General features: G+C 47.2%; 1 protein-coding gene across 7 annotated transcripts in view; it reads right to left on the reverse strand.

Moving 5' to 3' along the window:
* The window catches only part of by (focal adhesion protein tensin), a 330,425-nt gene that overhangs the window by 29,735 nt on the left and 287,065 nt on the right, over positions 1-13,625 (reverse strand). For 6 of the 7 annotated variants that reach the window (XM_050189880.3, XM_050189879.3, XM_050189882.3 and 3 more), the window contains 6 exons: positions 10,137-10,323; positions 9,308-9,435; positions 6,334-6,686; positions 4,789-4,859; positions 3,997-4,147; positions 3,840-3,882 (listed from right to left, as the gene is read on the reverse strand). In XM_050189880.3, the coding sequence (XP_050045837.2) occupies positions 3,840-3,882; positions 3,997-4,147; positions 4,789-4,859; positions 6,334-6,686; positions 9,308-9,435; positions 10,137-10,323 (933 nt within the window). The remainder of the gene's footprint in view (positions 1-3,839; positions 3,883-3,996; positions 4,148-4,788; positions 4,860-6,333; positions 6,687-9,307; positions 9,436-10,136; positions 10,324-13,625) is intronic. The other variant, XM_050189883.3, reaches the window with a different exon arrangement.

The raw sequence follows: 13,625 nt of genomic DNA on the forward strand, positions 1-13,625 counted from the left end.
AGGCCACGATGAATGGACCAAACAATTATGTAATACTGGTGTCACGTGGCACACTTTTGATCGCGATCGAGCCCGATCGGGATCGAATTTATTTGTTGTGATTAGCTCCTTAGCGCAAGAAGCAGGAGGGAGCGAATCGCCGTGGGAACCCCATAAAGGAAACGGAGGCTTGCGATGGGCGCAGAACTCTTAGATTATCCAAGTTAGCAAGATAAAGTGGTCATCAGCAAATGGCTAGTATAAACAGTTCGTCCGACATCACGGGTCACAAAGAAGCCAGATGAGAGAACACGTATTGCTGCTTTCCCTGCTTCCATCTAGGCAGCTCTCTGGCTTTAGAAGTTCAAACATGCAATTAAACCACTACATCCTCGCAAGCAAAGACAACATTATTGTTATAAATGGCAATATTTTTTAGATTGTCGTCACAGAATTTGGCGATCCCGCTTAAATATATTTGACAACGTAACGGTTAAGATGGTTAATGTAAACTGACTGCGGTACGGCATGTATTCGGGACCAGTGACAATGGGCGTGAACAAAATACTCCCATCCGAGTGAGCGCACTGGGGTCGTGCCCATATCGAAACCGCAAATGTTTGCAAAGGCACTGCCACTCTGTTGGCCGCAGAGACCTTGATTCCTTGTATCAATAATTTTTTATGTCTATATATACTGCATGTATGTTTCAGATGTTGATAATTTACTGTAAGGCATCTTAACAATTTTTTTCTAACACAATTACTCTGGCACCTAGTTATGCAATGTGTATGATTTCCCTCCTTTCTGGTGCAATGCTGTGATTGCATTGTCATTTAGTAACAAGGAGTCTCGACACTTTGTCAGGCATTCATTTGCCTTTATGTTTCGACTGTTTCTTTATGCTGTCCAAGTAAACTTCAACTTCGGTCTACTGTAAATTTTCGCTAGTGCAATAGTACAGAAAAGAAAAACAAAGCCGAAAGATTCGGCCAATTAAGTTTGCATCATGGTGGTAAATACCTGCGCAAGAGGTGAGCGCTGGAGAAGCATCGCCGCCGCAGTGCTGGCCTCAAAGCAAAAAACTCTCCTCGAAAAGAGGCACTGAAGTTACGCAGGCGACTATGCAAATTCAGCCGGGCAAAAATAAAAGTGGAGCAGGGATTCCAGCAACATGCAAAAAGCCAGGAAAGAGGTGCATGCAAGAAAAGTTTTTCAGGTTTATTGAAACAAAGAACACAGCATACGCCATCAAGAGCTCGATATTTTCATTTGTAGTAATCTGTTAGTGCAGTCGGTGCAGTCTAGATGATTTCGGGAAGCCAGTTCGTTCATTAAAGCCGAAGTGCACCGTAACTGCCAATATGGCTAACAATATGAAGGCGCACAAGGTGGTAACATTACCAGGGAAGCCAGGCTTATATTCCTGCGCCTTTGAAAACACAGGCTTTTTTTATTGTTTGGCTGCAGATATGAGTGGATCAACTTTTGTAGTCAATCAGCCTCAATTCATATTTACCCATCGGCATAGGGTTTATTTACCCATCGGCATAGGGATTCTTACTATATTACCTAGAAAGAAATCTGGTGCTGCTGCGCTGTGGTATACATGGGAATGAGGGTATATTGTGGCTTCGGATTGGCACCATTCTCGGAAAGCCAGGACACCTTGAAGCCAAATACCATTCCATCTGTCACAATGATTAATTTTCTACTAAAACAGCATGCAAAAAGCTGCTTTAGCTTTATTATTACGCATAAACAAGTTTTGTTTAATTATGAGTGCTTGTTATTCCACGTACAATTAAATGAAACGTAAAAAGCCTCAGCAGGCTGCTAAAGTTGGATGACAGATGACAAGATTCGCGCATGCTTTGAAACAGTTTGTTGTCTGTTCTAGGTTTTCTTCGCATGGTTACGCATTATAGTTGAGTGAACATCATTGGAAGACGTATTAGGAGAGCATGAAAACCTTTTATGAAGATTTCACTTTATGAATGCGTTATTTCTCTAGCCATATCCCCGTTTTAGACGAAGCCTCATATACTCGCAGACACATATACCGTCATTCCCACGGCAGCACAGCGCCCCTTAGGAAACTCCAATAGACGGTGACGCCAGGTTTCCCTCTAGGTGTTAAAGTGAGAAACTATGCCCATTGGTATATACACTGTAAAAATGAAGTTTACACCCTTTGGGGAGTATCTTGTCCCCAAGCAGTAACTGATCTGTCTTGCTTGCATTTCTTTGAAATCCTGCGCTCGCTACTTTCCTGTCAAGAATGCTATGTTACGTATGATAGCATGCGTGCCGTTTGTCGTCTGGAAGTACCGCGCACGCGGCGTTGAAGAAAGAAAAGACATGCGAGATGACAATTATCATTTGAGGACAAGGTAAGCTCTAAAAGGTGGAAACCTTTCTTAGAGTGATATAGTCATTAGAGTCCACTAACCGATACGGTTCACATTCTTTAGAACAAATCATACACGTGCAACTCCTCAAGCGGTATTGCAATGAAATGCAATTATTATTATTGTTAGTTGTAGTAGTAGTAGTAGTAGTAGTAGTAGTAGTAGTAGTAGTAGTAGTAGTAGTAGTAGTAGTAGTAGTAGTAGTAGTAGTCAAAACTATCAAACATTTAGATCCACAAAACGGCTCTGGGTAAGGTTACACATTGTTTGGAATGCTCAAACTAGAAGCATGGAGCCCTTACACACGTGAACCCATAACCAATGATAGCGCGTTCAGTTGCCCACAATATTTTACGGACCAAGGAATTTGAGCAAAAGCTTAATATCTCAACAGCCTCACAACGGAGCCTAGTGTTTGCATTTCCAGCCGCTGCTAGTATATACGAGCAACATAGGCATGTCCGGTTTTACTGGCTACCTTTACAGGCTGCTCGGAAATTCAACGTTTTACAAGATCCCGTGGTCCGTAAACTTTTGTGGTTGACTGTACGATCGCGGGAAACTGCAGAAAACAGTACAAGTTAGCCAAGTTCGTGAGCCGGCCACCAATCAGTTATTTTCGGAAATTACATAATCCCCGATTGGCCTTCAATTATGTATGCCGTCTCAAGCAGCCTCCTCTCCGCACCACAGACAAAGCCCTACGAACTACGACATCCGCAGATCGACCACGCCACGAGGGAGGCAAAGGTAGAGGAGAAATGTTGCGCAGTGAGTCGCGTCGATAGCGAGCGATAATTCGCAATCCGAAAATACGAGCGACGTCGGCATGGGTGCATATGCGCGGCGAGTTCAAAGTCAGCGCCGAGCATTGGTGGCAGATTTCCTGGGGTGCGTGTCGAAGAAAAGCTGTATTTTACGTGCGGTACGGATCAGAAGGTCATCCTTGCTGGCGGCAAGGAGAAATCCGAGGGCTTTCTCGGAACTGAGCTGTTGTAAGTCTCTTACTCGGGCCACAACACGCGTTGTGCGGCGGTCCGAGTGATCGCAAGCGCAACTCCACACCACGCTTCGTGGACGAAACATCTGCGTTTCTGAAAGTCTAGTAAAGGAGATAGCGACTATTTTCGTGCTTCAATTTCAGACAGTACTCGAGTTATTTTGCATATACTACTGCATAATCTATGAGGGCCGCAGTGTAGCTTAATGCCAACTGTCTGTGCACATAAAACCTGTGCGAGGTGCCAGCATATGCACACGCACGGAGCTAGCACTCACTTGCCGCTGTGAATCTACGTACAAAGCCAGCGCGATATTAATTAGGCCGAGGTGTGTTTCAGGAATGAGCAATAGAAATCGCGGAAGCCGAGAAAGTATACCAGAAGCGACAATTGATATAAAAAGCTATGCAGCACATCACACACGACCAGGCCACTGCGCCTCACTCACCGAGAGAGGGTTGGGCTTTTAGGCGGCAGTCCTCCCGACGAATCTGCGTGGAAGAAGACGGCGGTTAGTCAAGGTCGTGTACGCTGACACGCAGTGAAGCGCTGCAAGATCAGAAACGGCAGTAGTAACCGCATACACTCAGCGATTAGCGCCTCACCTTGGTTCATGTAGGGCGTCCTAGGAGGCACAGGGAACGCTGGCGTAGCCGGCCGGTCCGTCGCGCTGGAAGGACTGGCCGACGGACTGTCGTCCGTTCCCCTCGTAGGCCAAGGCGAGGAGCCTTCCAGGGAGCTGTCGTCCTGCGTGTACTACGCCAGAAACATTCTATAAGTTCATTTGTCACCGATATTTAGAATACCGAGAAGGTTATAGCAGGTGGATTTATCGTGCCATTGCAAAAGCATGCCGGCCACTGTTCAGCCCAAACGCCGCCGCCCCTTTTGACATTCTAGTACAGCCAAACCGCAACGACACAGGCGTGACGAACTGGATGAACGGCACTGAACACTGCCACGAAGGAGGACATCTCGGCAAAGTGCAGGGGTCAACGCAGGAGATATGGCTGCCTGCGATTTCCCCTTGCAAGACCGTTCCAAGCTAACTCAACGCCGCCCCATCTGTCTACCCGCCTGCCTGCAAGCGTGTCAAATAAGTTGTACGTTATTTCTATCCACAAAACTAAAAGAACAGGAAAAATACAGGCGCGGCCGACACTCTTTCGAAATATACGTTATTTCGGTAGCTAACGCTAGTGTAACGTGACATGCATGCACACAACGTGTGTTACGTGCTCGTTTGCGTAATACGTGCACACCATAACGATTAGAAACTGTTTAACACACGAAAGCAATTTTAGATCGTGCAGCCAGACTGAGAAAACGTAATTTATCAGCGGCCATGTCTCCAAAAATTTTGTGTTCGGATCTTTGTAGCCTGCTGATTGTCTTACCTTGTTTGGAGTTGACTGGGCTATTGGTGCCATCTCATGTAACTGTACGGGTTCTTCTACCTTGTATTGTGCTGCAAAGTGGAAATGCAGTTGCAGATTATGATGCTGGGAACTTCCATGTAGTTCCGTGGCAAATTTAGTTGAAGGTCTCATGCAGTCAAGCATATGTTGATAAATGTGTTAATATATATCAAGTGAAGCATACATACACTGTAAAGTTTTTTTTTTCTTTGCTTGACGTATAATCTTTACAGTGCTCACACAAAGGCATAGACACAGAGACTAAAGCCGCGTGCAGTTAATGCGCCATATAAAACAAATTGCAAGAGCGACAAGTTGAGGCTTCGAAGCTTTAGTCATATATAATACTAGCTTCTTGGCCGTGCCAAAATATTCAACAAAATGTGACTGCGATATAAAAAGCAAAAATACGTGTTGACAACCTTGCATTACTGTCACAGTATACATAATTCTACCCTCTTTTGACAAAGCCATCTGCACGGAAACCAAAATGCAAATATCGTCGAAACTGCTTGTAAGTGCCGCCGGTTAGCGGGTGAAGCGCAGTGGGTCATAGTTAGCTATTCCGCATTCGTGACCTCGATTAAGAAAAACAACTTTATGATAAGGACACACGAGCAAATGGAAATAAAAATGGAAGAATACAGTTAGGTGCCTAAGTGCGACGCGACCGATACGCTATAATCCGCACAGCCGATATGCCAACTCGCGCAATGGTTCATAACATCATCATCATCATGTGTCCATTGATAACTTTCCACGGCAACGTCAATCAGAAACAACATGGCTGTCTGAAGGTTAGTTATTGGGCGAATCAAGAAGATGCAAGCAGCAGTCCATTTCAAATGCAGTCGCTGCATTCATACGACACTGAGCGCCACGTGCTTGTCCATGTCGGTGCTTCACTTCATCATGCGCGCGATAAGCGGGGGACGCCGACGAAAGGTGCTTTGATGCAATTGCAATGCAGGTCCAGGACTCATTCGCACTCATGCTGCTCGATGGAAGGATGCAGAGAGAGCCGCCAAAGGAACTTTTTCTCGAAAGCTAGCATTTAAATTGACAGTGTAGCGAAACCTGTCTGATGACGATCGTATAGTTACGCAACTGGCCCGCGTATAAACTTTGATTCGGCGCTTGCGTTATTGCAACGAATAAAAAGAGAGAAATAAGAAAATACACTTTAGAATAACTAAGCGTCGTGCTGTCATGGGCACGAGCTTTGAAGGTTGGTTCACTCAAAAGGACTACAAAGGGGGAAAAGAAAGCGAAGTCAGGACAATAAGCCATCAAGAATGTCATTCATTCAACCTCATCTGGAGTTAACAGCAGTTCTGATTTTACACTGTTCTGTCGTTTTGCTCGGGGTGAGTGATTAGGGAACCCGTCCTAATGCTACCATTTCATTGAATTCTGCCGAACCATATATTGTCTCTGCGATAAGAAGCCAACCGACTTCCTAGCGGCAGTGTTCACTGGGCGGCCCTCTCTCTAGCAAGGTCCACTGAGTTGGAAGGAGCTAACCTGTCTCGACAGGGGAGGACGCCTTCACCGCAGTTGAGAACGGCGGGTCGTTCAACATGGCCAGAATGTCGTCTCGCCTCGGCGGCGGAGCTGAAGTGGCAGAGTGCGGACTACCGGCCAACACGCCGGGTCTCCGCGCGGGGTCGCTAGGATCGCCGTACACGACCGACGATGAGATGAGCCGGAGCGGAGACGTACCTGCCGGGTCGCCGGCCGCCATTTGGTCGCGTGCCTGCTGATGTGACCGCTTGGCCTCCATGAACGGTCTCTCCCGGTCGAACGACGTGTCCGACTTCTGGCGCACGATGGGCTGCGCGACTGTCGGCAGCGGCTGCGGCTGCCACTGTGGGTACCTGCAGGGCACCGTGAAGTTTGAATCTCCTTTTTTTTTTTAACGGTACTAAGCGTTCGCGATGAAGACACGCGGCAAGAAATGCCCAGTACAAGAAAGTTCGCTCTCCCGATGGTACCCAGATAAAGCCACAAATCATTCTGGCGACTTCGAGGCCGTTAGAGGCCGTTCCGTACTGGCTGGCGCCGTCTCGAGGCTGAGGAGACCCCTATTTCGTAACCTTCTCGGCGCAACCAACAAGCAAAGAGCTAATATATCCATCTAATATAGCTTATCTGATGACAAATGCGTGAGACAGCATACCATAATACGCGCGGCTACATATTTTCTCGCATGGGCTGTTACACAACATAATATGGGAATGAAATCATACAAAAGTATGAAGGCCCGTTTCATGCAGATATATACCACAAGAGCGACTCATGAAATGCGCTACTTATTAGCCAAGCGTGGTTAACCATTGATTGGCTACAATATGCGAGATCTAACCTCCGCTACAGAAAGCGACAGATGGCCTGTTTTGACCACTTTGGGTCTTACAGCATGCATAGAAATTTGAACACATGGGCATTTTTGCGTTTCAACTGTATAGGAACGCGCGTCCACCGCAGCCGGAAAGCAAACCAGTGACTTCGTTCTCAGCGGCAGGATGCCACAGCCACTGAGTCATTATGCGGACACTGTGTGGAACATGAATATCTAGTGGAATAAAGACCTACACGATCTGCTGAACGTTCATGGTGGTGCGCCAGCGAAGGACAGACGAAGATGTATTGACCATTTTCGCAGAGCAGTTTGTTCTAGAGAAAAAAGATGGCGCTTTTGGCGGCGCGCCGCACGTGGCCTCAGCGAGAGCGCACGAATATGAAACCATTACCGCTTTTACTTTGCTTCTGTGCAATCAGCTGTCGGAAAGACAACTGAGTTTTAGCTAACGCACTGTGCTCCAATTGTGCTGCAAATTATGTAGCGGTGGAATGAAGATGTGTGCAGTAGTTGGCTGCGAAAACAGTGATTGGCATATTAAGGAATGGAATGAACCTGTCAGCAAGATCACGGACCGCTGCCCCATAAGGACAACCTGGGTTGCCGACACTTGGTGATGCACGACTTTGCCCAAGAATAAAAGATTTCCCTCATTCGCTAGCGTTGTAGCGCCGCTTCGTGTCATAGTAAGTTTCGTCCACGTTATCTACACGCATCTACTTCAACTGGCACGCAAACTTACTCACGCCAACTCTATCGCCAACGTATCAAGAATGGGCGCACACTTGAATATACGCTCACTTTATACGCACAATAAATGACGGGCTACACCGACAGTACACGAATGCTCGAAGCTGAATGTTTCGTGATGGTCCACAAGAGTAAGCCAGTTACTAGCGATAATACATCTTTACTACAAGGTATTACAATGCACGGAACAGCTACGTTTCAAGCCTTGTGCGCAGTAAGAACAAATCTATCGGAACTGAGCACACCCGAAAACGATTAGGCAGAAAATAATCATACTGACCGAACCGAGGAACGTTGTTGAGTCAGAAACGGGACAAGCCACTGCTTCAAAGTATTTGTCAAATAAAGAACGAAGATTAGAACACGCTGATCCTCATTTATTCATAAGCGGAAAGTTTGGGTAACTTGGAACACTTATTTAGCCCCGCACTTAGAACAAGCACCATATACGCTGCTCAGGCCGTTTGGACATAGCTTAATCAGCTCCGAAAGTGCTTTTACATGTTCTCTGAAGCTGTGGCTAAAGCTTCGTGTCGTTCACCCAGTCACCATCTACGATATCTCCAGAAACAAGAGGTTTGCTAAGCCGCACCGGCGTCATACATATCCATTGTAAACAGCTGAAGCAACCAATGGATGCATCACCACGTGATCAAACATGGCAACGCCCGTGGGATCGCCACGAAAATGGTCAATAATCCAAGATATATAATCAAAGAAGCTACAGAACATATGCTGACTCTTTTTGTTGGCAAATGTTAGAAATTAGTCAGTGCATATCCTGTATGTTCTCGTATTTTAGCCTTCATCTATACGTAGAACTGCCACATTACCATGAAATAATATTTATCAAGAGAAACCGCAACGTCATGGGGCTGAAGCTGTCTATGATAACGCGCGTTTTTTTACAGCAGGAAAACCACCTATGTGGTGGTGGTGGTAGTTCTAGCAACGGGAGAGTTTAGCCTGGCGACTGAGGCCAGCAATTGCTCCGCCCGAGCGTCTCTTACAATATCACTGCGTTGTTTCACCACCCATGTGACAGACTCCAAGCGGTATAAAAGCATCACTTTGCTTCCTATGGTTGAAGGTTACGCAATTTCTTCAAGAACTCTCTTCCGGCGGCTCACATTAACTGATATTAGCGAACTACGGCGACGTAAAAGCTCATAAATAAACTGTACAGTTTGTATTAGGGAGGCGGCTGCTCTAAACTGTTCGAACTAGAGAGGCGCGCTCACCTCCACAGAAGGCGTGATTTGCGCATTGAAAAACGCCCGAGAACATGGCAGAAAACGACAGGCAACGAAGTGCCATGCGCGCAAAATCCCACATGTCACCAAGCCTATAAGGCCAGCAGAGTTGTAAGGACTTTATTCCGCTCACCTGCGCAGCGTCACATCCCGGCTGCTCGTCCGCGACGGGATGATGGGCGACGTTGGCGCACTGAGGCCGCGATGGATCGGCGGCTTGCTGCTCGTGTGGATGTGCAGCGGGGTCGAGTAGTTGGTGCCCTGCGAGCGGTCGTGAACGGTCGCCACGTTCCTGCCTCGTTATGCTGTAGAGCTACAGCAGGCTGGCAATTTGTTTCGGATACGCGTGCAGGCATCATTGCGCGCGTTCAGACGAATCGAACCTTCGGTGCCGCAGAAAAAGGTGCCATCGCAGAAGTCGCGTCTTCACCGCGTATATCAAATTTCAGCTCTGTCAAACATGGGAATACTTGGTACGACGCAACCTCCTGTACGACGTGCGGTGCGTCCTAGAGCTGGCCGCCCGTTAGAACCTGTTGGAAACTTATTTGTATGCGGTCTTTCGTTCACCTAGTTGTATGCCGGATCGCACACAGAACTGATTTCCTCCACACGACTGTCGATGATGCACCTAATACCTGTTAATATGCAAGGCCTGGCCAGTTACTTCTAGTGGACTCTGTAGAAACGCTAACTCGCGGTCCTTACCACCAAGTATTCGTTATCAACATCACTTAAATAAGAAAAAACATGATTGTTATGTGACAGTATATTTCTTGTTTTTATTTTATTCAATGTACTTCATCATCGTCGTTAGTTTTCTGCTGCTAAATTTGCCTAGATACTGAAGCTGGCGGAGAAACAAGAAAATGAATGCAAGATCGTGCGTTATTGCATGAGCATATATGCTAGCGTTACTGGTCAGGGCGCTCAATGAAGATAAGAAAACCGTGCGGACGAACCTTTAGCGGTCCAACGTCGCCGTTCAACGGTGACATATCCACTGTCCCGTTCGGTGGTTCGGGACTACGCATGGCGGTGGCTGTGCGTAATTCGGCGATCAGTTGTCTCTCCTTGCGATGCCTATCTTCCCACGAACCTTCTCGGCGGGCGCGCAGTTTCTGCTGTTGCTTTTGCAGCCACGACTGACTGTAAGAGAATAGCAATAGATCGCACGCGAGCCTGGCAGTGCTTGCAGCTACAGGCGCTGAAACCAACCTCAGCAAGGCTGCTTCTAGAGAGAAGAAACAAAGAATATGAAAGACACCGGGCCAAAGGGATAACGAGGAGAAAAACGGAAGAAAATAAACGGAGACGCGAAAGAGGGAACTGCAAGTGCGCACGAATTGAGACGCTTCGGTACAACCACATTTGAAATAGCAATGTATACGACAAGTAGAATGAGCTTCCTACGCCAATCGCGCCTTCTATTCTACAATTCATTGTTGAGGCAGGGTATCACGCACAGCTCACGGCTTTTACATGTACACACACGCACAGGAAAGCGTCCATCTATTACGGTGCTGCCGCAGTTAGCCACGCCAGGCGAACTAGCAAGGTTAGCACGGTGCACAGACAAACTCCTGTACGATGCGCTAGTTTGCAGAAAAGAACAGAATTTAAGGAGCACCAGGAGAAAGTTCGAGATAAGACTGAACGGAAGGTGCCCCCACCCCCCCAGATGTTCAAAAATCAACACTCAGGAACGAGAACAAGCGGAGATGAGGTGATATAAGTCATAAAAAAATTAAATTGTGGGTTTAACCTGTCGAAACCACTTTCTGATTATGAGGCAAGCCGTAGTGGAGGACTTCGAAAATTTCGACCACCTGGGGGTTCTTTAACGTGCACTTAAATCTAAGTACACGAATGTTTTCGCATTTCACCCCCATCGAAATGCGGCCGCCGCGGCCGGGATTCGATTTTGCGATCTCGCGCTCAGCAGCCCAACACCACAGCCACTGAGCAACCACGGTGGTTGATAAGTCAAAGTGAAGACATATAAAGCACATAAGCAGGAAACAAGAAACACGAAACAAATAAATGGAGAGCGGTTATCACGTTTCAACTGGTCCCGTTGGGCGGATACTGACAAGCTCCTTGGGACCGCTACTGAACGTACCGCCACTAATGTGGCATTACCATCTACTTGCATTTCATAAGTGTCTGGCCAGTTGTCTGCTGCTAGGAAAAGTTATAAAAAACGCAGCTTTCAACATTTATAAAGTTTATTACTACACAGTTGTCGCTTCTTTTCTTTTCCTTCTTTATGTTATATGTATGTAAGGAGAACAAAGGCACCGGCTACTCCTCTGCGCAGACGTGCGATAAATAGAGGAACAAAGCCACAGTGATAGTAAAGCTCTTGTTTGGGCTAGTTGGTGCATTCTAGAACATATAACAGGGCAGCGCGAAAAAACGAGGACGAAGAAAGGTACGTACATACAAGACTGCGCCCGTTCTGTGTACGTACCGTTGTACGTGAAGCTGTGCCCATCCTGTGTTGGTACCTTTCATAGTCCTTCTTTTTTTTAGTTTTTTTTCGCGCTGCCCTGTTACGTTTTCCACAGTGATAAAAAAAGAACTCAAGGTCGAGTGCTCACAAATAGTACCCTAGTTACGGCACACACGCCACCAAGTTCACAAGCCAGAACAGAAACCCTATGCAACGCGAAGAAAAGAAAAAGAAAAAAGAAAGAAGTTGCAGCTATCGCCCGGAAGGCGAAACATTGAAAGTGATAGCAAAGTACTGGGCAACTACACGAAGAAAGGCTCCTAGTTTTATCGGACGCATAAATTGCAGTAAGCATTCGCTTACTAAAAAAATGACAGTTATTTTAGCATACTCTAAAGCGGGTGAAGGCGAAAGCCTGCGCGCTCAAGAGAGAGAGAGAGAAACAAAAGGTGAGGAAAGACAGGGAGATTAGCCAGTGTAAGTACCGGCTGGGTACCCTGCCCGTAGCCAGCCGCTGGGGAACCCTTTACCCCTTTCCCTAGCACTACCCTGCGCTGGGGAAATGGGTAAAGGGAATAAAAGAAGAAAGAAGAAGAAAAGAAAGAAACAGAAAAGTTCACACAGTAACGCGATGCTAGGCGCTACAACGTTCAGAGGCGATCGCACAATTCACAGGCCCTTAAAAACTTCAGCAAAGCCCTTAAGGCCTTGAGTGCCGAAATCCGTCTGGACCAGAGGCGTTTATTAAATTGCTTGACATTCTCATTAGAATGCGTTGTTGCTTCTTATTACTTGTTTTCTCTCACCAAAGCTCGTGGGTACGAGTGCCTTAATTTACGCTACCTTAATTATCTGTGCCTTAATTTTGCCCCATATAACTAACACTAATGGTCGTGGGTTCGAGCGCCATAATTAGCTCTGTATTAATTAACTGAACATTAATTAATTATCCTTAACACCAAAGGTCGCGGGTTAGACTTCCACATAAGCTCGAGAGTCTGACTCTCACCGAAGGTCGTGGATTGGAGTGCCTCAATTAACTCCATCTGAATTAACATTGCCTTTCTTTTTTTGGCATGATGAGCGGCATCGGAGCCAGCTGTGTAAGACGACGCGGAATGCGTGAGCAGTGGCACGAGCGAAGGTCTGCGCGAGGAGAGCTCACATCACTTTCTGCACCACATGCCGAGTTTTCCACAACATCGGGGGGTATGAGCCACTTAAGGCTTTCGCCTTAATAAGTTAACGAGCACGGTGGCCCGCGCACATAGGTAAACATGAACAGAACCCACTCGATGACCTTGAACGCTCGCTGTCACAAGGCTGACGTGATGAAGAGCCCAGCCTCGGTGAGCGAACACTTTGTGCCGCCTGTCGCTTCAAGGCGTCTCTGAAACTTGAGATTACGCGACCTTCAGGCACTAGGCACGCAGGAAGACAGCGCACGTGAAGCCCTCCAGCCATCTCGGCTCGCCCAACTTTGCACCACACGAAGATTACCTCCAAGATAGGGCGCATGGGCCGCCTATTCGCTCAGCCGCACGAACGGCCGCGCGGACCCACGGCCGGACTAGAGGAGGAAACGCGACTCAACTCCTCGCCCTACCTTCCTTGCGCGCGTTTGATCAGCTGACCCGCAAAATTGGGCACGCAGGGGGCGGCGCGCATCAAGCCACTATCCTTCTCGGCTCATTCTCGCACGGTCTTGCTCGCACCAACAGCATGCGGCGTGCGAGGTGCGATCTCATTGCACTTGGACTTTATGTGGAACCCCACGGTGCCGCAGACACTGACATCGACGGCATAAATTCGCCTGGAGTGTTAGCGCAATAAGAAGGAAAACGTATACAGAGACCATACCCAAAATACAGGAACATACAATGAACATACAAGAACACGCGTCAGGAACCATGGGCTCTGGATAGCCGCAAATGTAGTAAACATTAATGCACGTGTCTCTCCCTTGTTCGAATGCTTGGATTACCCAATTTAGCGC

The sequence above is a fragment of the Dermacentor andersoni genome, chromosome 2 (genome assembly GCF_023375885.2).
Source record: "Dermacentor andersoni chromosome 2, qqDerAnde1_hic_scaffold, whole genome shotgun sequence".
NCBI lineage: Eukaryota > Metazoa > Arthropoda > Arachnida > Ixodida > Ixodidae > Dermacentor > Dermacentor andersoni.